At 42.1% G+C, this 24,505-nt stretch overlaps 3 protein-coding genes across 18 annotated transcripts in view; 2 read left to right on the forward strand and 1 right to left on the reverse strand.

The window, feature by feature from the left end:
* Positions 1-460: 460 nt before the first annotated feature.
* Positions 461-6,926, forward strand: LOC135248068 (jupiter microtubule associated homolog 2-like). Its single transcript, XM_064322279.1, has 5 exons — positions 461-931; positions 2,217-2,365; positions 2,956-3,101; positions 3,419-3,455; positions 5,628-6,926. The coding sequence occupies exons 1-5, from the start codon at positions 876-878 to the stop codon at positions 5,837-5,839; spliced, it is 600 nt and encodes a 199-aa protein (XP_064178349.1). The 5' UTR covers positions 461-875; the 3' UTR covers positions 5,840-6,926.
* Positions 6,927-6,972: 46 nt separating this feature from the next.
* On the reverse strand, positions 6,973-19,296 carry mfsd1l (major facilitator superfamily domain containing 1-like). Of its 2 annotated transcripts, none has more exons than XM_064322274.1 (13): positions 19,199-19,296; positions 17,081-17,181; positions 16,510-16,619; positions 15,929-15,984; positions 15,209-15,352; positions 13,525-13,683; positions 13,234-13,349; positions 12,908-13,008; positions 12,248-12,359; positions 10,979-11,116; positions 8,886-9,025; positions 8,616-8,727; positions 6,973-7,849 (listed from the first exon to the last, which is right to left on the reverse strand). In XM_064322274.1, exons 3-13 carry the CDS (start codon positions 16,554-16,556, stop codon positions 7,709-7,711), a joined length of 1,266 nt encoding a protein of 421 aa, XP_064178344.1. In that variant the 5' UTR covers positions 16,557-16,619; positions 17,081-17,181; positions 19,199-19,296; the 3' UTR covers positions 6,973-7,708. The 2 variants fall into 2 exon arrangements, with proteins under 2 accessions (XP_064178344.1, XP_064178343.1); XM_064322273.1 differs by lacking the exon at positions 19,199-19,296 and adding an exon at positions 17,656-17,816.
* A 30-nt stretch (positions 19,297-19,326) lies between these two features.
* Positions 19,327-24,505, forward strand: part of LOC135248064 (C-Jun-amino-terminal kinase-interacting protein 3-like) — a 33,939-nt gene continuing 28,760 nt past the window's right edge. For 11 of the 15 annotated variants that reach the window (XM_064322256.1, XM_064322262.1, XM_064322260.1 and 8 more), the window contains exon 1: positions 19,328-20,350. In XM_064322256.1, the coding sequence (XP_064178326.1) occupies positions 20,045-20,350 (306 nt within the window). In that variant the 5' untranslated portion in view covers positions 19,328-20,044. Of the gene's footprint in view, positions 20,351-24,505 lie in introns of all 15 variants that reach the window. The other 4 variants (XM_064322268.1, XM_064322266.1, XM_064322267.1 and 1 more) reach the window with 2 other exon arrangements.

Here is a 24,505-nt window from a genome sequence, read left to right on the forward strand (position 1 = left end):
ACAGCTAGGGTAGTGCTGATGAAAGATGCTATGCAGGCCTAACAAAAATACCAATTAATACGACTCCTCAAAGTTATATAATTGGAGAACTTGGTTATTCTATTTTGTCTTTGGGTTTGAAAGCAAGGTTCCGCTAAAAATAAAAAACTGCAAAGGACGACATCCTTAAATCCAGAACTTTTACTAACAGGAAATGCTGATCAACTAATTGTATGCATTTAGACCTTCTTGATAACCTTGTCATTGAGTTGAGCACAAAGTTTGTTCGTGCTGAGGCAAGATACAAGACATAATATAATACCATAAAATGTAGCTTCCAAAGTAATTATGATACTTGTGTACACTCCCTGTGTAGGCTAATTGATCAGCTATTTTTGTTATCAAGCAAGAACGCAAATTGCTCCCATTTTTTACGTATTAAGACAGGTGATTGGCGCTTTTTATTCGAGCCGATATTGGTTGGACTAGACGCACATGTTGAGGACCTGCTTCGTCATATAAGAATATGCGGAGGGATTTAGTTGAATTTATTATATCATCCCTTTACAAAAAAACTCAGACCCTCTGCTGCTGAGGAACAAAACTAAACGGCACGACACAGTTAATATTTCAACGAGGCATCCAATGGAACAAGTCATTTCTCTGACTGATGTATTAATGAACCACTCACCTTTCGCCTCCTCGTGAACTATGTGGGTTTTTGGAAGACGCTCCCAACCAATGAACAGTGCAGTGCTCCCAACCCATTCTAGGCGGGGTCGCTTGTTTTTTTTTTCAGACAGGCGCAACCAAAACGAATGTGGCTAACTGGTGGTTGATGTCTAGTAGCCTAGCCTGTCGGTGTATAACGTGGAACGGAGGAAAGAATCCGAACTATGACTTCAACAAATACATTTAAAGGCATTGATTCGTGTGGCAAACCAAGCTCGAGGTAAGGTTAACGTTATCGTTAAACACCAAACCAGCTAGAAGTTTCACAAAGTAGTTAACGTTAAATAGAAACGCTGCGAACGAGATATGCGGTTAGTGACGTTACAACTCGTTAGCCAACTGCTATTAAGACAATACGGCCAAGTCTGCTATATTGGCTGACTTCTTTGGCTCATATGAGCTTTAACATTTTAATAAATAATTTAGTTGGAGAGAATTTTTATTTGGGTCAGCGCTATCATAAGTTAGCTTACGACGCTTGACTGGATTCTTCTCGATGTGCTAGTCAATGTGCTGAAATCTTTTATTCCTGTGTGTTGTTAGCTGACTGGCTAGTTGGCTTGTAACGGGTCTCTTTATTTCCAAGTAAGGATGTAATCAAACTTTGGATAGCTAGCTGTCATGTTACACGACTAGTTGTGCAGAAACTGCATAGCATACCTGTACGGTAATATATATACTTTTAGCTTGGGGTTGATCTTTTAATTTTTTTTTACTTCTAGTCTACCAAGATAGCTTGCTAGCGAGCTAGTACCGTTTTACGTAATTATTCTAGGTTAGCTTCCGTACCGTCGCTGGCTGCCTGGAACGTTCACAAAATCGTGTTACTACTAGCCAGCCAGCTAGGTAGCTAACGTAGTGTTATTCGGACTATTTACATTCCCACGTGGCGTTGCTTGCAGTTGCTTGCAGTTCACAAGACAGATCGGTGTTTTATATTTAGACTACACCTAAATGACTGAAAAATGACTGTTGTCGATATCTTTTACGTTTAGTGTGGCTTCGCATGCTACATCGTCAACTAAGGTTAAGGTTACCAAGTTTACAAGTATCGAATGCTTCACGACTGGGAACAAATGATTGCAGACGTTTACTGTTAGGGGTATGATTAACCCGTTTTTCACTGTTCAGATTCAAGAAGACAAGATCCGACTGATATTGGCAAGCAGCTCTAAATAAAGCGACTGTTAAGTAGTTGACTGGCTAACACAAAAGTCTGGCAGTTTATTCTTGCAGGATAACAAGCTGCTTATGGTCATATCGTCGCATAGGTGGATTATAAGAAAGCTTTAGCTAGTAGACGTAACCGCCCTAGTAACAGAATAAAGCCCTCTGTGATGGGCGTATCGTTCACAGATATGACCAAGAAAATGATAAGCTGCTATGAAGGTGGAGAATGTGAATATGAAAATATTTATGTAAAATAAGTCCACGCCCTCAGCACATGACGGAAAGGCGAGCTGGGTATTTAAGCAGTTGACAACTTTACTGGGGTTCGTTTTCAGGGTACTCCGACCCCCTGGAGGAGGCTCTAGTAACTTGTTTGGGGGTGGAGATGAAGCAACTGCAGGGACTCGATCGAGCAAGATGGCCTCCACCATTTTCGCACCTCCAGAAGAACCTCTGGGAGGCCCAAAGAGGACAAACCCACCAGGTGAGGCCTGTTTGATAGTCTGAACAGACCCAACCTGGGTTCTCTGTCATGATATGTGGATTTTTGGAGTGGGTATGAAAATTATTACCACACTCTGAATCTATGATCAAAGAAGGATCTCACTTTCTTTATATTGCCTTTACATTGCATTACTCTCCCTCTGATCACAATGGCAGCCTTTTCTAAATGTATGGCTGGTGGTGAAAACAATTGCCCTTCTCCCAACAGCAGCCCTTAGATTGAACATGCCTCCAAATATACAGAACATCTTAGTGTAAAATAGGTTCCTGGCACATCGCTATCTTTTTTAAAGTGTAATCTCAAGTGGCTGTCACATGACCCTGATATCCTTCCTAATGGTTCTCAGCTCTGTCGAACGAGTTGCCATAGAATTCAGGACTTTAAGCCGTCCTCTGTAATGCTTGGTACACACCAAATGTCTGGTCTTGGATCCCCCACAAAGTGTCTCTGTACAGCCATGCATGATTTGAATAAAAGTATTCATTTCTGAATTAGTACCATCGAATGAGGTGCCATGGTTGTGTTCATGAATGTTTAATTGCATGTTCTTCCATCTCTTGTGAATGTAGGAGGGAAGAGCAGTGGGATCTTTGATGAGGCAGCGGCAGCCCGTCCTCAGCAGAGGCCAGTTCCCTCTTCTGGAGCCAGCAGCAGTATTTTTGGGGAGGCAGTTAGCGAGCTACCAACTGTCCGCAGCCACCCAAACAAGCCAAAGGTACTGAGCTCACACTCCAATAAGACTTGGTGCGTCTTTTGTAACGGCACAGTTTTGGGCTACAGAGCTCTTGGAGGGCCGTCACGGTACGCCAGTTTCTCCTTTCTGTAACCCAAGTTATCACGCAGAAGTGCAGAGCATAGTTTGAGCAAGAAGGACTTGGGCGATTAAGGACTAGCTGGTTAGAACGAAACCCTGTGACCACCATGCCCCCTCAGAACCCAGTTAACAAAGTCATGCATAAACAAATTAATTTCTTAAGCCCGAGTATGTATGTATGTTTGTGATGTCATTTTTGTGTCTCTGTTGCTACACAGGACAACATTGGCGTGCATGGTACACCACAACCTGAAGGTGAGTACTCTGTCATCAACTTTGAACTGCTCAGAAATAAAACTGTCAGAACACACACGGTCCAGAATTCTGGCACACCCGTTGATAAAGATGTACAAAAACTGCATAAAATGAACTATGAATGTGGAAATGTCACTGGCTGGGCTAATTTGATGGATTTCTTTTGGAGGTGTGCAATATTCTTTCCATTCTGTAACTGAAAGCCATTCAGCAAGTAGTTTCAGAGCTTTGGCAGTGGTCTCTATAGAGGAACACAAACAATTCCCCCCTCCAAATAAGGATGGTTCTATCCAATGAAAAAAATATCACTGTAGCAGGCTGATAGTGAAAAGCCTGCAAGGGAGCACCCAGTATGGATGGTGAACAAAATACCTGCTCATAAATTGAGGGAATTGTCTGCCTATATATCCCTTGATATAATCTACCCTCATTTCAAGACTTAAGCAGCAGCATGCATCTGTGTATGTTTTAGTATATCAGTGAGGTAAGTGGTTATCTCAGTTCTCACATCTATAGCCGCGTTTCCACCGCAGGAACTATACCCCGGAACTAGGAACCTTTTGAGGAACTCAGTGCGTTTCCACCGCAGGAACTAGGGTCTAAATTTAGTTCTGGGGGCTTTGTTTTACCCCCCAAAACGTTCCTGCTCGGGGGGTAGTACTTTCCGAAAGTACAGGAACCTTTTGGGTGGAGCTTGCAGCGCTGAACATTTCTGATTGGTCGAGTACTCGTAGCATTTGTGTTGTATTTATTTTCCGCCATTACCCGCCATGTTTGAAAATATGCAGCGGCAAACCAATTTATTTTCATAATAACAAATCAAACTTGTATGTTATGCGGCGCAGTAGCCTACTTTTGGTTATAGCCTGTCAACGTCTTGGAATTATAACGTCTGCTCTTCTGTTATTTTCTTGCTTTAGTATTCGTTTTATAAAATGCTAAGCATTCGTGCTGGGACAGCATATTACGTAGGCTACCAAAACATTCAAACGGATTAATTCGGTTGCTGAATATTTTCTTCCGGATTTTCTTTGTTAGCCCGTTGTAATTGACTCAAAACGTTTGATACAGTTATGTGAGGTATGCGGTAGTTCTGCATAATTAACATTGGTGATACAGTACAAGCAAACTGGAAATCACCTTCCGCACTTTTTATCCGGGTAAAATAACAGGTTAATTCTAGTAATCTTCCCTTTAGCTTTTTCAGACTGCCGTCATTTTACTCAATTTTACTGCCATTTTTCAATTCCACGAAAAGACCAGGAAGACTATGGACTCATTTATGGTGCATGGTTCGCATCTGGAGGGCACACTTCGCTGCTCGGCTAGCAGTAACTTCGAAGGAAAGCAAACGGTGGCTGTACCACTACTAATTTACATTTTCACGCAAGTCCGAGTTTTCGTTCTATTCTTGTCATTTTGCGATTAGCCTATATGGAATTGACGACGAGAAAGTAATAAAACAGCAAATTGTTTACAACGTGTGCATGTTTTCTGCTGTTAATGAATGTGTTTGAGAGGATATATGAAAATCAATAAATACAAAAGTAACCATATATAGTCATTGTTGGTAACCCGTTGTATATAAGTGGAATAAACCCCTCCGGGCTGTCCCGGTTATTAGAAAATAATGTAGGCTACTTCGGTGGTAATATGGGGTTACAGAAGAAATCATATGACAGATGGACCGACGACAACGTCAGTGGGCTAATTTGCCTAATCTTCGCGGTACTTTAGACCCCGGTGGAAACGCAGACAACCATTGGCTGAAGGAACCTTTTAGTTCCTGGTAACGTAGTTCCTGGGACTGAAAGTTCCGGGTAATTTTGGTGGAAACGCGGCTTATTTTGCTGGTGCAGTTCTGACATGCCAGTAAGTACAGCATAAAGCTCTCGGCGTTCGTGTGGCAGCAACACCAATTGCACATTAAGATGCACTTTTTCTGCATGTACTTTACACATTTTAAAAAAGACTGGTTTAACCACATCGGGAAGCGTAGCTGTACATAGATATTAATGTTGGTATGACAGGCGGAGTTGTTTTTATTATTTTTTTTAAATCTATAAAATACTCATCCAAGCCACATGGAAACGTTTTGGTTCAGATCCTCGCTCCGGAGGACGTGGCACGAGGATGATTTTTCCCCCCCCCCCCCCTCTCTTTGTGCTCCAGCTCCACGGCAGGCGGAGCGCCCTGCACGGAGCGGGAAGGGGAGCACTTCGGCGCCGTCCGCTCCCAGCAAGGAGCCCCCCCAGCCGCAGGCCGACCCGCCCCCCGCCCAGGCCTCGGCGGACAGCCACGAGCCCCGCCTGGGACCCGTACCTCGGTCCCACAACAAGGTCATCCACCCTCCGGGGGGCAAGTCCAGCGTGGTCTTCTACTGATCGCCTCCACCGGCCCCCATCTCTTTCTCCACGGCTGTCCTTTGCACTTACTCCTTTCCCTGCGATGAGGAATGTTTTCTGAAATTAATGGCCAAAGGTTTCTTGCCTCCCTTTTTTTTTTTTTTTTTGGAATGTTGGGGGGTTTTGTGGTGCTATAGGAATGGCTTCGAATGGTTAGCTTCAAATGAAAAACATTTGCCATTCCTGTTAAATGGGTGATTTGGATCACGTCTTCAAAATTTTGAACCAGTACACTGATGTGAAAAAGGCGCACAATTGCGTAGCTTTCGTTCATGTAGCTGAGACAGAAGCTCTACAGGAATTAAAATTTCAGAGAAAGGGTTCCCATTTCCATCCACCCCAGATATGACCTCATGCTGTTGTTTCAGTTTAAACAACTCCAGGGCCTTGTTCTCTATTCTTTTTTCTCACCCGCAAACTAATCCAGCTGAACCAAATAATATCCCTTTTAAATTAATGTGTTGATATAAGAACAAAGAAATTTAGCGTTTTAGTGTTTTTCCTCTGACAGTTCTCATTTATTTTTAGTCGTATGCTAGGGAAGATCTCTGTTGTGTCACTCTGTCTTGTTCTGTTATAAATGTGAAAAAAGTTCAGGAAAAGCTACACCAAAAATTAATGAACAGAAAAATCAGTGGGTAGCCAGCCTAAACTGAATACTTTATACTTTTTCCTCGTATCGTTGGTCTTGTGTGGGAACAACATGCCAATATCCATTATGTAGGGTCTCCCATTTCTGCCACTGCCGGTTCTACTAAAGAATGTGGTATTAAAACTCGGAAAGGCATTTTATGTTTTAAATTAAAACTGCAAGACAAATGTGAACTCTCAAAAGCGGGTGGAAAAAAAAAAAACCCTAAATTGAACAAAATGAGAGGATTCCTCGGCAAGGAGGAAATCTCACTATGTGTTGGTGTTCCAAACGTGTTCACTCTTACCAGCCTAAGTGCCAGCCTTTTCCACGCGTGCCTTTTCTACATGCAGCTGCGCCTAACGGGCAGCGTGTAGTGCAGGAGCAGTGAAGTCCCTGTGGTCTGTGTATTGCAATAAAAATGGTTGTATTAAATATTTGGTCACTTGTTTGCTTTTCTCTGCTCCGTTTACACTTTCAGTTTAGGAACACACACTTTATTTCTATATTTTTGACAACGTGAGACGATTTCATAATTTCATCAGTTGGGCATTAAAAGATTCAAATAATTCCTTTTCCAACATTGAGGAATTAGAATGAACAATGACATTTGAAAGTTAGTGTGTTAAAAGAAGCAGTAACATCATAGTAAAGAATTTATAAAAAAAACAGTACACATTTAGAAGTGTTTTCCCTCAGATACTTTGTATGGCACTACATGGACTAGGACATTTTTCAGTAAATATGACAGTGCTTCCTTCGTGTGCAAAGTCCTTTTGATGTGTATAAGAACACTTAGTCACTAGCCACAAAATTGCATGTTTAAATTGCCTGAAAATTATGCCCTGCGTTCCTTGAACAGCATTTCAGTTCCATATGTATACAACATTTTGTTGTCTGGTATACTGACGCACAGCAGAGCAATGAACATCTGCGCATTTTTTTTAATGACAGCTGCTCAACTCATCTTAATACTTTGTGATCACAGACGACGAGCCCTGTCATTTTAACAGCACCTCGCATGCATGGTTTAAATTTTTAAAAACCCAACTGTACAGAAGTGTAGTTTAGATCGGTATTGCACAAGCTACATTAGACACTGTTCACAGGCGTCTCCAGCCCAGCTGGCAGACTGCGGATCCGGAGGCACGGCGGTGGGGGTGTGAAGCCGCGGTCTCCCTTTAGCATCCATCTCCACCTTTTACCTGTCCCGGTTTCTAGCTGTTGTTGATGGAAGGGGAGCCGGCAGACGCCTCTTCCTCCGGTGTCTCCTCTCCCTCCAGCAAGGGGTCTCTGTCAGGGGGGCTTGCGGGCTGCTCCGCCGCAGATTTCTTGGTGGTTTTGTTTAGCGTCCCACCCTGCGTGAAACAAAACTGCATGTTGTTCTGCCTTTCAAACGACGACTGAAGACTCACCTCTTCAGGCTGCACCTCTCCCCATCCCTCCCTACCCCCCTGCAAATAACTGTAAGCTTAGGGTTGTAACTAGGCAGCTGTTTCGTAGGTGACTTAGGTGCATTAACTGTCTTAACTACTGCTTGTATTTTTTTTCCATAGACTGCGTTGTTGCCGTTCTCGTTGTGGTAGTGTTAATCAGTTTAACCTTCAGGGTCCAAGTTGAACTATGCGGTTGTTCCCTGCACTTGGACCGGTACTTCTCTCTAGGGGTTTCGTCATACTTGTTCCTGGTTATGGTTATACACTTTGTTGTACGTCGCTCTGGATAAGAGCATCTGCCAAATGCCTGTAATGTAATGTAATGTAATGCCCAAGCGAGTGAGGTATGAGGAATGCCTTAACGAGCAGCATAAAATACAATATCATTTTAAATAGAAAGTATTATTTAGAATACAAACCCAGACCTAGAAAAATACAGTAAAATCTTTTAGGAAACTAGTAAACACTAACGAGCAATCTGTAAACTTTCAGTCATCCAAACTGGCTCAATTTCAAACAGTACAGTTCACAGCATACAGTACATACACATCTCAGAGCACAATAAAGACTGGCTGAATACAAGTGCGTTTTCTATTCTTATCTTTTCTAGTAGTGGATGAGTTGGAAGAAAACAGGAAACAGGAAGCGAAGGCAGCTTCCTGATGGGGCAGAAGAGCAGCCGGCTGACCTGGCGGTGGTCGACGATGTTGAGCAGCACAGAGGTGACGATGCAGCTCACGGTGTTGGCCAGCATGAACACCATCATTCTTTGCCAGCGCCACAGGGGGATCTTGGCGTCACTACCGGGAACAGGGCACAAAAGCACCACACTTCAACTCACTGCTTTTACTCCCCAGCTTACCCAACACAGGGCTAAGCATCACTCACGGAAGGAAAAGCATTGTTAATATCCATTACTGTAAAGTGCTTGTTCAGTACTTGGTTCTCAGAGCTGTACCTGGATGTGGTTCCAAGAATTTGGCCCACGATGAGGTTGGAGAGGCCGATGCCAATCATCTGCACTGAGGTGGCCAGACCCATCGCTGTGCCCAGGGTTGCTTGAGGAACAATCAGCGGAATGGAAGGCCACATACTCGACTGGAAAATGAAGGCATGCATTTACCGACAGAGCTCTAGTGATAAAAATGCCATGTTATGTACTCTGGTATCAATAAGGCTTTCTGCTTTGTCGAAAAACTAGTTCACATTAAATTTATAAACATGACAATGGTAAACTTCAAAACAGAATTAGGCAGTATGCTGGAGTAAACGACTGCATGGCAACAGAAATTCAGCCCATCGGGCTAACCTGCTCTATAAATAGCCACCTTCTCTTATCGCAGCAGATGCTATAGAAGTCAGGACCGGATGAAAGAGCTTGAGACTAAACGCCTCTGAAATTCCAGTAAACTCGCCATGCCAGGGAATTCTGTGTATGCTCAATGCTCCTTGGCAGCCAATGTGACGCATATGGACACGGCTGCACCTTCTGCCATTTCACATCAGCGAGACACTGTTCTGCTTTCAGTCACATAGCTTTGCTGAAGCAAACAAGGCTACGTACTGAGGCTAGGAATGAACAAAGGGGACAGTTATTAAAATGGAAATGCTCTGTCAACATTCGAGGCCAATCTTAAAAAGCCGCCATTCACCATAGGCTAGCAAAATGCTAATCAGCCGAATGTTCAATTTTGAATGCCTGAATACGTGGATCCAGGAGAGGGGGGTATAATAATAATAACTGCCAGTCTCTGTGTTTGCAAGCAGTATCTGGCAGTTATTTTATCACAACACTTGACTTTATCGTCCAGTGCACACCACAATGTCAAGAGACTCTGACAGTCCTGCCATCAGGATCCTAACAGCCATTTCCTATTCCCCCATCAGCCTTGTGATAGTAACATTTCCCACTAAATAATTCCAGCCAAGAACCGTGAGGAAATTACAAAACGAGACTGGAATTATTTTACTATTCCTTTGTGAACATGTACTTTCAAGGAAATGTGTCAAGCACACATTTTTAAACATGGAGTTAAAAATTAAACTGGGCCATTACATTACCTATCAGGACACTTAACTGGTATTGGCTTATCATTACAATGCATTTCATACAACCTATAGGAACAAGTACATATTTTTAAACGAATATGATTTTGACTGATGCTTTAAGGACATAATGCCATTATGTTACCCTTTGATGTTGTGTCTGTGGAACAAAATTTGGAAAAATGGTTAGCATTTTTTACAGTTTGGGAGGGAATTTCTCTCACTCGAGTTAAGAAGGACCTGTGAGTAAGGCTGGCTGAAACCTTCTTGCTGACCAGAATGTTCAGCTCAGGGTCAAGTCAAACTGAAAGGTAATCTGGGGATAAGGGAAACCTTCAACAAATTAAAATTCTCCAAAATATTACCAAATGATCTTGCTGAATTTTACAGACTGCCCTCTGGTCAATTTACTGATGTATCAGCTGTAAATGTACTACTCAACTAAACCTTCATCCCTGCATTGTAATAATGGCTGCTTTATACCAGCCATTCCAAGGTATGCCATTCAAATTTCCATGTAAATGAATGTGCAGTTTAGAGAAGAATACGCAGTTCCTCATCAACTGCATATTAGCTAATGAGACCCTTCTTTTATTGTCAGAGAGGAAACCGAAGGCCCTAAATGTGACTGCTACGGGCATACGTGCCCTTTCTCCGGCTGAACAGAACACTCGTTATCAGCCGCTAGCCCTCGCGTGGGCTGTGTACTTTGCTCTCATCCTGTCATTAACGGGTCACATGAGGATGTCTGTCATTTACGAAGAAGCATTATCTTTCCCAGACTGCTCCTCACTCTCTGACCAAATTTCCACTTCGACGAGGATAATGTTTCTAATTGGGTGATTGTATTTGCGTGTGACCACATTCATGTAATTTCCCAGTGGAGGCGTGATGGCTGACTTGGTGTGACAGGCAGCACCGATGTTCACGGTGAGCTAATTGGGCCGCGGTGCCCCGGGAGCGGGGACGGCACGGCAGACTCGCGACCAGGCGGACGCCACTCACCGCAGCGAAGGAGTAGGTGACCCCCAGCCAGACGGTGGAGACCAGCGGGGGCACGTAGGTGAAGGCCAGGAGAGCGAAGACGGGCAGCGTGAGCACGGCGCAGCCCAACGCAAACACGCCCCGCCGACCCACGTAGTCCTGAAACACACAGAGCCGCTCGTTACACAACCGAGACAACCGAGGCGACATAGCTCAGGAGGTAAGACCGATTGTCTGGCAGTCGGAGGGTTGCCGGTTCAAACCCCGCCCTGGGCGTGTCGAAGTGTCCTTGAGCAAGACACCTAACCCCTAACCCCTAACTGCTCTGGCGAATGAGAGGCATCAATTGTAAAGCGCTTTGGATAAAAGCGCTATATAAATGCAGTCCATTTACCATTTACACGCTGCCTTTTCAACCCTCAAACAAGTTTTATCCTGTTCCTACCATCTGCGGCAATAAATTAATCTTGCAATACACTCCACACCTCATGTTTGGTAATGTCAGATGCTTGTCAATGATGAGTTTAATTTCTTGGTAATAAATTGTTTTTTTTTTAATATTGATGTTGTCTCCATCTTGTATCGACTGTGGACCATCAATCGTTACACGATGACTAAGGTTGAATTGCTGGCTTTCAGCTTTAATTGAGGGTATTTACATCCATATCAGCTGCATGAGCATGCATACATACTGAAACACATATCCACACTACACAGCAAACAGGTGGTTTAACTGAAAATATAAAAATACGAACCACATTTAACTAAGAATGGAAGAAGTGTACAATTTCAGTTCTGTGATAATCCTCAAATAGGCGCATGCATGCAGTAGCGTGTCCAAATAACACTTGCTCTCTGGGTGTGACAAATGGCCAGATGGTAACAACTGTGAGTCACAGGTTAGTCACAGATGGAGCAAAACTACTGCCAGGATTCATTTTCACACCTACTGCTCATATATAAATCAGCCCTGTTTCTTCTCATCTCCACTCTTCTCTGTAGCTCTCCTTTTCATGTAACAGAACTGGCCAAACTAGACTCAAGACTCCGGCACCCGGTAAGCAGTACATTTTGCTAAAAAGTGTGGGTGTATATGCGCTTAATGTGAAATAAATGATTACGATTTTGTCAGACACTGTTAATGTCTTACGTTTCTCTACACCCAGTATAACCCAAACTCTGGTCTTTCAGCGGTGTGGGTGACGCAGTGGGTGGCATTCTGAGGGAGAGAGACTGCGGGCACCTGCTCATAGCAGTAGGGAGAGGCTGGTACCTGCTGCTGCTACTCACAATAAGAATGCCCACGGTGGCAGAGAGCACCAGAGAACTGTCGTACACAGCGCCAGCGATGTAGGCGGCCTCCTTCTGGCTGTACCCGCTGTACTTGTCCTGGATAAACTTACTGTGGAAGAGCAGGGAGCAGGGAAGAGCAGGAATCAAATGGATGAAGGAGGAACAGATGAAAATGCACTACTAAACGACACAAGTCATTCTTACAGGCTGCTACATCATAACCTTACCGCACTGCCAAACCAGTCGCACATACAAAACTGACTAAACTCAGTGTGCCTATAGCCAGGAGATTTTAATGACAAAGAGAAAAGCTCAATCTGCATAACGAAAGTGTAGGAAAGTGCCAAATTGGATGAAGATAAGAGGGGTTTTTTGATAGGATCTACACACCCTAGAAAAACAGGCTCTACAAGTATCGAAACTTCACCTCCTTCAAATTTCATAACGCTTAACACAGATCAAAACAATGACTGATTTCTGAATTGCATCTGCTATCTTTTAAGTTATAATAATAATTCTTATCTTACCTCTAATTTAATCTTATTGCGCTTCTATGAATCGCAAGTGTCACTGAAAATACCAATGTACTGAACATACAGATTGACCTATATGACATTTGATTGACTGGTCGCTTGAACAGTAAGAGAATCCTCCTACCTGGCATCGGCAATGAAGGGGAAGATTCCATTGTAGAAGAACATGATGGTGAGAACCAGCAGCCAGTATCTGAGGGAGAGCTGGCGCAGGTCCTGCACCCTCTGCAAACACACAAGCACATCCTTCTCATCTACAGAGAAAACACCAAACTTAGCACAGAAGCTAACTCATGTTAGCGTCGCTGGGATGGCACACACATTTGTAATGGTGCTGAGTCATTGGAAGCACAGGTAAATTAAATTAAATGTTCAAAGGTGTGGGAGGAGAAGAGGGCTACAGTGTGTCTGGGCGTTTCTGTGCCAGGCTGACCGAGCTCACTCTCTCACCACTTTGCGAGATTCTGCCTGGATGGCCCCATCCAAGCCCAGCTGCTTCATGCCAACCTTGTCCAGGGAACTGACCACCACGGCTGACACGAACCCCATCACGCATAGGAGGGTACCTGTGCGCACACACACACAAATGTGTGGTGGCAAATTCAGTCCGCTTCACCGCGTAGCGTTTAAAAACTGCCCACTCTGCGTTGTGCCAATAGAGGGCGCTGCTCACACGCAGAAGTTACGACACATCAGAACACGCTGAAATCACATCAGAAACTCGTTAAGGTGCTCACTCACCCCCCCATAGTGTCCACTGCATCCCAAACTGAGCCTCAAACCTCTGGGTCAAGAAGAAGTTGAGAACTGAGCCAAGGCGGGAGAAAGCCAGGGTCAGGCCAAAGGCCAGGGCCAGCTCCTTCCCCTTGAACCAGAAGGCTGTGATTCGGTTCTGGACAACTACACAAAGAGAGGGGGAAAAGGTTGAAGGTGTACCAACTAACCACAGAAAACCGCACATTTTGTGTGCTCCTTAACAGGAAATATTCTAAATTCATAAGCACTATATACATAGTCCTTACTATCTTGGTTCTACTAAAAAAATATTTTAAAATCAAAATAATTGAATATATTTTTTGCATCAATACATGTAAACTCTTTACACCACAAATACGTCCAAGAGCAAAAGAATGTGTTTTGGGTATTTGCACAGTTGCATATGTAAATAACTGCCTGTTAACTGTATCTTTCTAAGTATGTATCAAGGCTGTGTATAAACATGGAGGCCACATTATATTATTTTACAGGACCAGGTTTGAATATGGATTTAGAGGCCCAAGAGCTTAATCTAATCTGTGTTTAGGGCAAGTACATAAAATGCATAGTTATCAGCGATAGTTTCATATAATGGTAAACACTCAAATACCACAATAAGAACATTCAAAAATGCTAAACAAAAATCTAAAACTTGAGGAAATATAGAAAGGTGCTATTGATATGATTGCAAGACAAATATCTATCTGTAATTGCTGTGCCTTTCCCGGATTTTGCCTTTTGTTTTTATTTTTCCTGTTAAGCACTTTGAGCTGCAGTCTGTATGAAAGGTGCTATACAAATAAAGTTATTATTATTATTATTATTACTAGCACTCATTTTTTGTATTAAAAAGTATAGATAAAATGTTCATTATGCATTTTTGTAAATATGGGAATGTGGACTGAGATATGATTTTAGGAGACCTGATCATGGGTCTTTGAACAAAACAAATGTACAATACTTTACAGAAATGCCTCTTCAAGTCATACCTGTCCCTTTGGATACTTCCCATGCTCAACCAAATATCTGTTTTTACAGAGAGGTTCACATTGTTAAGGTAACCAATTATATGAGATTATTATAATAAGGCTAGGGCTATAAAGTTTTCCAATAATAGCCCTAGGTATCCTTTTATCCTCTCCCTGACTGGGAGTAGATTACCGTTTATGCACCCCTTGTCTGGCAAGGTAACACAATGCAGGGCAATGAAACTACTGGGGCTCTGAGTGCAAACTATGCAATGGAATGCTTTCATTCTTTGTGAAATCCACAATAATTTGTGTGTGCTGCTTAAACTCAGTTCTTTTGTAACTGGCACCAACTAATGGGATTTTACCAAACCTTTGGACCTCAGACTAATCACAACCACATACTGAGTAAAGTTGTATGTATTTATTATGGGCCAGTGTCTTTATTTTAGCTAGCACAAACTGTGTCAGCAATCAATACTACCTTATGACTAACCATGATTCTAAATTGAATCAAATCCTCCCATTTTGCTTGGGAACTGTCTTAATGTCAAATAGAACAGGAGCAGGACTGTGACCCTGGAGTGCTTCAACAAATTGGTCACAGTACAGTTCCAACACTGACATGCAGATGATTTCCCAACTTCTTCCCTGAGCTAGGATACAGGGGGTCGCGCGTGACAGACATGCAGAAGCCTTACTGGTGAGGGAGCCGTTGCCGGATCCGAAGAGCAGACGACCCGTCAGCATGAGAGGCAGCAGGTACTTGGTTCCTTTGAAGTGAGACCCCAGGGCAAAGATGGTAGACCCGAGGACCGTCAAGAAGGAGAATAGGAAGACACCGACTGCAGGAGAATCAGAGGAACCACTGGCCATCATCCAACACAGACTGAAGACCCACTTCTTCAGACTGCATTTAGGTTCCTCTCTCACCCCCACCCTCTACTACTCCCACCTTTTGTACCAATTCAGGTTATGGCATATTTATGGATTTAGGTTATTTTTATGGCTTCATGTTTCTCTTCTTAGAACGTACTATGAATATAGCACAGTTAACTTCCACAAGAGCTTCAGTGATGTTACATCTTTAATCACTGGTCTAGTGCTATTGCTCATATTAATCAGGTGCATTCAATTTAGCAGGCGCCCTGGATAAGAGCATCTGCTAAATTTGGAAAATATGATGCGATGTGATGCAAGTGCTGAATCTCTTACTTCCTACATGTTAGACAGTTAAGGTTTTTAAGGTCAGGTCTGATGACGTACCACACATGCAGGCCTCAAAGTATCTCCTTCTCCTTTCAGTCTCTACGCAAAAGATTCAAGCAACCTGCATTCTGGGAGTACCAGTGTTGACAGTGACTTGCATGTCTACGAATGCAATCTGGCAGGCACATTGAAAATCTCAATCATGGACTTACAGCGGTTTCCCAGCTTGTCAATGAGAAATCCCGCCATGATCACCACCAGTGCATTCCTGTGGAGGCAATAAAACAGAGGCGACATGTCTGACACGTGTGAATATGCAAACATCAGATAAAACTGAGTCTCAAATGCTCAGCCACACACACAGTCAAGAACACCATGCACGTTTTTGTCCTACTTCACCAGTCATTCTGAGACAGGTGTCCCTATTTTTGTGGGACTGAAAGGAGGAGAATGGCATATATTGTTGTTACTAATAATATTTGTGCTTTGGAGTAAAAAATGACAGCTATTTTAATCTTTATTTCTACATGTGTTTGTTCTGAATGGGTAGAGTGGAAATTTGTATTGGCACAAACACTTGTCACAGTAGTACTTTAATGGTCTGAATCCTCCACGAGAAGGTTTGTGTTAGTGCAAATGCAAAGGAGCATGGGTAGTACAGGACCACTTCACTGGAGGAGGAAATGGTTCTCCTGAGCTCCGGTGGTGCTTGCATTAGCATCCCATAAATAGAGCCCAGAGTGTATGACTGGATGTGGAGATCGGGGCATAGGTGTGCTGGAAAGAGACTCACGTCCAGGCATAGATGGCATACAGCAGGTTATATTCCTGTGGAGTCATCCCCAGGCCCTCTACACACTCCACTGTAGCATTTGTCACAGTCGAATTGAGACATGTTAGGTTCTGCGGGAAACGACCGTGTTAGATAATGGCAGCGATAGACAAGGACAGCGGTAACAATTCCTTTTCAACCACTCTCTCTGAAGCACTCAGTGATGCCTATGGTCAAGACAGGGGCTCAAATGCTCATATCCACTTAAAATGCACGTTTACATTACTTTACATTGACAGTGATATCCAGGGTGTTTTTCACAGTATATACATTACATACTTGCTTTAAGTCCTCTTTCATTTCTTTCATTAAGAAATTCAGGTGCATTTAGCACCTTGTCAGAGGTATACAAATAGTGTGTACGCTAGGATGTTAACTTGCAGCATTATTATCAAATTGCCCTAAATGGTGACTGCTCTAACACCGAATCTTCTGTAGTCTATATGCGAAGTATACTTTCCTGTGTCAAATACGTATATTGTCATTTCAGTCACGTGACAGAGCAAAACAAATCTAGACTTCTTGGACTCACCCCTTGGAACTGATCCTGCAGTACACTCGGGATGTCGAAACAGAAGTACGAGCCGAAAGTGAGCAGGCAGTTGAAGAACAGCACCAAGAAGCGATAGAAAGCTGAGTGGGCAATTAACAGCACAGCATTTAAACATCCCATTTTCTCAGTGAGGAAGTGTAACGTTTAAAGAAACTTTGGTATATCCAAGTACGACTTAAACACACAAATTTGCCCATTTTGAAACAACACCACTCTGTTTAACTACATACGACTTATTTAACGGCGAGGGGTCGTTACCTATTGCCTATGTGTTTAATCCACTCCGCTATCTAGGCAAACCAAGTAGACATTGCTAGTTCAGCAGCTGCACATTTGAAACGACTAAATACATTTCAATTTGTATAATGAGGCTTGAAAATCAACTATTGTAACGCATTGTTTTGAATGCAATAAACCTGATGAAAGATTGTGTATGTTATATCCCTGACCTAGCTACGAACTAAACTGCTGAACAAGCTACCCAGTGAGGCAAGTTAGCGACCAATACCACTGGCAAATGTATTTATTAAGCGAAACTATATAGTTAACCTTACCTTTTTCGGCAGGTTTTGCCATGATGAAAGGACTGTAATATACTATCTCCCAGCTAGACGGTATAGCTACTTGTTTAAAAGAACATTTTGTTTTTGTAGCTCGTAGGACCCGCCTTTAGTCTTCACACGTTTGCAACTACGCTTCGACGTCACGCGTAAAAAGAGTGGGATTTCTGGATGTAGTGTTACAAAGTTTCTAGAACAAGCGCTGACCCTGGATCAGCCCTATATCTTGTGGAGAGTACGGTCATTAGCTACGATGCGAATACGCTGATCCGGAACCTGTTATTCGCAGGAGACAGTAGGAGGAGCGAAGGACAAAAATTACAATTGTGTGTGAACGCGTGATGGCATTACGCCAGGATAATATTAATACAGTTGCCACTTTCGTTCGCATCTATATACCGTTCATTAACTAGCTGTCTTGTTTGGCGATTTTAAAGCGCAAGTGCGCGTCAGTTGGGGAAGGCCGACCGCCGCGGTCATGTTTCTTTTTGGCAATAACGCGTAGGCTATAGGCTTGGTAAACACTCAGAAATGTTACTAACCCATCTAATAGCATATGAAACGTTGTTTGCTTTGATTGGACGATTTTATCATGACACAACACTGCATAACGGACTATACATCTTAATAAAAGCTGTAACAGTGATACTGTCAAATTCTTTGTTTGAACAAGCAGCCCTAGTTAAGCTTATCACTGCCAAAAAGAGGCAACACATGGACGCCCTATCCCAAAACTCACCATTCATTAAAGAAGTAGGCTGTTAGACCAATAGGCAAGGGTGTCATTTTTGATGGATAGGGGGTTACAACCCCTCCAATATTACAAAACAGGCCAAATAACTCCCCCAATAGCATACCATGATGATGAGAAAAATAATGTCATATAATAAAGATGGGGATTGCCCCCGGACCCCCCAGAGGGTTGCAGTTCTCTGGGTCTATGCATTTCAACCCACCACCTTTATTATATAAAGTACAGTTACACCCTTGTGACAGGACTTATTTAAGACAGTCTGGACAATAATTACAAGCAGCATGGTGTAGTCTAATTATACATTCTACTCTCACTTGAAATATTCGAATGGCGTCAGTGGTATTTTAAGATCTTTTATTTAAAAAATAAATGGTCCTCATACATCGTCCATGACCTCTGTGCTATTTGAAAGGACTTCGATTTGGGAACTTGGAATTGGCTAAAAATATAACTAAACAGTCACACCTATTATACAAATCATGAACTTCATGAGGTGATCCCTTAACGAATGACAGGGGTACAATTAATTGTCTTGATACTAGTGTATATCTACTGATAGTGATGACACTGGTGCAGCACAAGTGTTTGTGGAAATGTAGGCCTATAATCTAGGCACACAGCATTTCTGGCGTTTAACACGTTGCATGTCAGATTTAACAAAATGATGCATTGCACTTTTAAATGTGCAATTTCAATCGTATATATTTACATATGGAAATACAGTAAATCAAATGAGAGGATATGGTAAAATACGGGTTAAAATCGTTAGTTAATGTTTCTTACGTTGGTCCTAACACTGCTGCGGGAACCACTGTGAGACATCACGGCTCGAGCTTGCTCACTGCAGACAGCGTGACGTCACCCCTGATCGGTCAGCTGGCACCTCCATCTATCCAGGGAGGGTCCTGATCGCTCCACAGGCACGACATTGCTTGCCTGGTACAACCCGGTGAAGAGCATTGGTAGGCTACCAAAAACCCGATATAAATGATTTAGATGGAGAGCGGGATTGTCGGGGCGAGAATCGGCTGCATCACGGCGTGTCAGATTTATATTTATTTATTTTCCTTCCGATACTTCTCACTGTGGTGGGTGGAATCCATGGCTGCTGCTGAGCGGCAGGTGTATTGTTGAGAGCGTTTACTTTTGTGTTGGTATTTAATACAGTTGAAAGATGGGTCGAAACAAACCAAACCGATTTCATCAGGAAATGGATGCTGGCATCGGGAGGAAAGCGTTATCAGGGTGCGTATAGAGAGCGTTCAGCAAGGCTGCGGCGCCAGAGAAAGGAAGAGTACAGTCTTTGTACTTAACATCCATTTAAAAATAAAAGACGAAATGATTGCAGGGAACATATCGAACAAATATGCCCGTCTTCTCGGTTAAAGGTTCCAAGGGATGTCGATTGCGCCTCTATTCGTGTATCGTGTAGCTTAGTGCAATTGTAACAACAAGTATAGGCTACTGTTACATTATTAAAAAATAAAGCGATAAAATATATATATGAAAGTGGCTTGGATACAAGAGTAGTGACACCAGGACAGCCTATTTCTCCTCAGTGAGAGAGTGTCTTTATTCTCGTCAGTAAACTGCTGCATCTGGCAGCTATAACCAGGTACTGTTGCCAAAATGATGGAGCTTCAGATTGACGAGGTGGTATACCAGGACGACTATGGCTCCGTGTCGGTGATGTCGGAGCGTGTGTCGGGCCTGGCCAACAGCATTTATCGGGAGTTCGAGCGTCTTATCCGTAGCTACGACGAGGAGGTGGTGAAAGAGCTGATGCCATTGGTGGTGAATGTGCTGGAGAATCTTGATGCTGTGCTTACGGAGAACCAGGAGCACGAGGTGGAACTCGAATTGCTTAAGGAAGACAACGAGCAGCTGATCACCCAATACGAGCGCGAGAAGGCACTGCGCAAACAAGCTGAGGAGGTGCGGAGTTTATTCTTTTATACACTTTTGTAAACTATGTTTAATGTTCGTATTTTAGAGTGATGCGATGATGATGTTCATGTTGTACGTTAATTTAACATTTTCTTTTAACGTACTATATTCATTTACGAGGTTGGTTATGTGTTAATGTGTTTTATACTGTATAAAACTCTGTACATGTTTATTATATTAACAATTCATATATTACTTCCCAGACATTTAAGAGTGTTATGCATTCAGATTAAAATGCTCATCTCGCATTTACATCTTTCTTTATTACAATTAATATAATGCGCAATTAATTACTAACTTGTAATAAACTTAGGGTAAATGGCACCTGGTTCACCAGCCACACATCTGCATTGATGTAAAGCTGACTATTCTGCAAGTCAGCCACATAATCAAAATTGACAGATAGTCTGATGGATATCAAGATCAGAGCTTACTGTAGTATTTTAGATTTTTCACATTATATGTCCAAGACCTCTTTGAGGAGGTAGACTATACACTCGAGTCGTGCGAGGGCTTTCAACTCTAGCTAGATTTCTTTGAAACTGAGATGATCTGTCTTATTTATACTGGCCTTGTCCATTTAAAAAGGGATACTGTGGTGTTTGCCTCTGCCTTTGGTGTCAGCTCTCTTCCCAACTAAGGGAAAATAGACGTATGTCCTTCATCCGGATCCAAAAAAATAAATAAAATCAGTAACCAACTGTAATATTCCCCCTCTCAACAGAAGCCATAGAAAATGAGGAAACTGCTTTAGTATGGTGATAATGACACTGCTGTTGCAATAAGGATGTGAGGGTGTGACACTGTTTCATCCATTCCGTCCTTCTGTTGCTATGGGGAGCCCAGAGTAAACCTCTTTGACGGAGTTCACAGCTTTGGTCTCGCCTGTCACACAGAACAACTCAGCTAAACATGGTCGATAGGCTTGATGCCATCAGTTACTTTGATGAATATGCGTTACTGGAAAGTAATATTTCTGTCTGAAATTAAGCTTTACGAAAATGGAGTATCCAATGACCTTCTGCATAAAAATACTAATATAAAGAAGATTGTACAGAGATGTTTGTCTCAATATGGTGTTTGCTACTTGTTTGTTTTAAAAGTTGTGGTGATCCCAGTTAAATTTGCTTTGTCCATTAGAAAACCTTGCAGTGACTTTTTTGTTTCTTCTAATTTGGTTTGTGTGACAATGAAACTTGTTTTAAAAGTTAAAAAAAAAGAAGCCATTGGTCATCTTTGGTATATCAGAATATGAGGGATGGTTGGGAAATCTTCAGCAGCGAGCAAACGGCTTGTACACAGTCTGGCTCCTTGCTGTTGTTTGGTAAAAGGCGATCGTACCAAGCACAGGCAGTCACAGAGCTGCATAATGCAAGAGTGTGATGCTGATTCTCCTGCCACTCTAATGGTGATGGACACCAAAGATTTACAGGAAACCACAGTGTTCGCACTGACGCTATTGTGGTTCCAGTGTTGTGGTTATGGTTGTGTGCATTTCTGGCACAACAGATGCTCCAACCCAGAGCAAACTACAATGCAAGAGCAAAGATACCTTGGTGATGCATGAAAACCTGATTTATCTGTGCACGTCATTATTGTATTGTTATTCTTCTGCATATTTCCCTTGTAGCTTCAGAGGGTGTGACAGATTAACAGATCAGAAAGTGATATCTACATAAATATAATTAGTAATACTGCTTCATTTCATTTTTATGCTATCATGTTTTTTTGTCATTTTTAGTATAGGTGTAGTACAACAGCTTACATGGATTTGTCCTTTTGTGAGTGTTGAATGCATATCTCTGCGGGGTTTAAGGCTCATGTAGAAGTAAAAAACATTCACTGTAATGAGAAGACACTGTTACGACCCAGATCTAGGCCGGGTCTATTGAGTTCCTTCAGCCAATTATCCTACGACACTGGCACATCACAGCTCTGTAGAAATAAATACACAAAAGTACCCAGTACACCGCAGGACATAACAACACACATAAGTTATTATATTGACGACCTTGGGCTTAACTTGATTGATGCTCAGTAAGAATGTGCTATTATTCACTGAAAATCTTTACTGTATGACTGTTTGATTTTTGGTCATATTTGCCTCGCTATTATTAACCTTCTGATGTGCAATGGGGCCAAAAAAAGCAGTGGGTTTTGTTAGGTAACAACTGTTTGCCGCCCTAGAAAGGTTTCGTATAGGATCTGTACTGAACTATAGTTCCATTAAAAATTGAAATAAACCAGTCAGGAATGCATTGCGTGCTTGTGGATAAAGGATATAATACATTGAAAACTTTATGTTTCACTCCCAGTCGTATGTGTCTCCGCTTTGTGTCCTAATGTGGAAAGGTTGTCCACAACAGCTTGTCCGTCAAATAGGATAGCACATATAATATTCTATTTCAGTCTTGGTCATTGTTTAATGTAAATTGTGCTTGTTGGAGTAGGCAAGCATTTGTATGTGTTTGATACAGTAGATAAATGGTTACAGGTTATTGGTTGGGTCCTACTAATAAAGCACAGGTTTTTAGTGTAGTAACCTCTGTGTGTGGAGACCTGATCATTTACAGTGCATTTCACATGCTGGATATTCACAACTGTTGCCTGTCACTTCCGGTCTGTTCAGGAATCCTGGGATTTCCTGCCAGTGTTATAAATAGCCCTAGGATTAAAAAAAGCAAGATATGCAGGAAAATCTGAATCCCATGTATGGACTTCCTCCTGTCCAGAGTGTATTAGCTTTAGAATTTGTAAGGAAATCTGGGCAAGGGTTATAGATCAAAAACCACCAATTTACTCATTTTGTGTTGTCCTCGTATTTGTATACAGAGTGGAAGTAGAGGTGCAGCTGCTTGTGGGTATGTGTAGAAGCACACTCTATTCCTTGCCCTTTGAGAGTCTTTTTACCCTAACAGGGTCATATAGCATCCAAAATGGACCACCATGATATTTGGAATTTTGTTCTGATTTTTACAACTTTTAATCGATATATTTACATGTGATATCCACAGATCTATAATGTATCCACAGTGAACCAAACTCTCAGTAAAGTTTGTTGACCGTGAAATGTATTTTATTCACCATAGATCAAACTCACAGCACAGTTTGTTGAATGTGAAATGTACTGAAGGATGTATACAGTTTGAATAGAGGGCTAGTTCTCAGAGTGACTATGCAGCTGGTGCCCTCACTCCAAGCCGTATACTGATAATACATGTCATATTCAACAAACTTTACTTTGATACTGTAAACATTCAACAAGATACTATGAAACTGATATTGTATATGTCCTTCACAGTAAGGTTTACTGAATGTGAAATGTATTATCAGTATATGGCTTGGACTGAGAGCACCAGCTGCATAGTCACTCTGGGAACTGGTCCTCTATTCAAATTGTATATGTCCTTCAATAAATGTGCAAAATAACAGTATGTATATTACACTCTCAATACACTTCATTCTGACACTCCACCCCAGTGTCACTTTCATTCTCAAAACTGTACAGTAGAGTAAACAGTGTATGACCAGTAATAAATACGATTAGACTAAGCCATAAGCCACCCTTCTTTTCTGTGTAATATTAAAGACTTGGTCTAAAAAACAGGATATGATGGGGGGTTGGGATCTGGCAGGGGGGTGTTCATGAGAGATCAATATTGCATTAGGAGAGCAGGAACTGTAACCAGACTCCCTGTCAGTAATTACCCATAAAGGCAACTGGGTCTGTTTTGAATGAGGCATATTTGATCTGAAATGAAGGGCAAAATTATGTGATATCTTTTTTCTCATTAAAAATAACTACTAAATGTTCGACACATTTTCTGGAATTTCTAGAAGTGCTACTCATTGCATTTTTAGTCTGGCATATCTGCTATTTTGTATTAATATATGTGCACTTCTCAGAATGTTCAATCCTGTCGTGCATTGTTTACAGTTGGCATTGGGTTTCATTTATTGCATACTCTTGTGGTTTGGCCTCACTATTCGGGTTTTACTGGTATAATACCGAAACAGTTGATAGCAAGTGGAGTCCTCCACAGCTGCAGGTACTTTTAAAGTCTTATTCTCGCTTACAAAGCTCCTTTTTGGAAAAGCGGCCTTTTTTCTGAAGAGAAATGAATTTACTCTGTCCTCTGGGTA

This window comes from Anguilla rostrata, chromosome 2 (assembly GCF_018555375.3).
Source record: "Anguilla rostrata isolate EN2019 chromosome 2, ASM1855537v3, whole genome shotgun sequence".
Classification (NCBI taxonomy): domain Eukaryota; kingdom Metazoa; phylum Chordata; class Actinopteri; order Anguilliformes; family Anguillidae; genus Anguilla; species Anguilla rostrata.

Excerpts from the sequence above, each read along its gene's own strand:
- LOC135248068 (XM_064322279.1), top strand. The coding sequence starts at position 876 with ATGACTTCAACAAATACATTTAAAGGCATTGATTCGTGTGGCAAACCA. Across the intron at positions 932-2,216 it reads TGTGGCAAACCAAGCTCGAG|GGTACTCCGACCCCCTGGAG; the intron begins GTAAGGTTAACG and ends GTTCGTTTTCAG. Across the intron at positions 3,456-5,627 it reads TGGTACACCACAACCTGAAG|CTCCACGGCAGGCGGAGCGC; the intron begins GTGAGTACTCTG and ends TTTGTGCTCCAG.
- mfsd1l (XM_064322273.1), bottom strand. The coding sequence starts at position 17,677 with ATGGCAAAACCTGCCGAAAAAG. Across the intron at positions 13,350-13,524 it reads GCAGTGGACACTATGGGGGG|GTACCCTCCTATGCGTGATG; the intron begins GTGAGTGAGCAC and ends GTGTGCGCACAG. Across the intron at positions 9,026-10,978 it reads TCACCTACTCCTTCGCTGCG|TCGAGTATGTGGCCTTCCAT; the intron begins GTGAGTGGCGTC and ends TTCATTTTCCAG.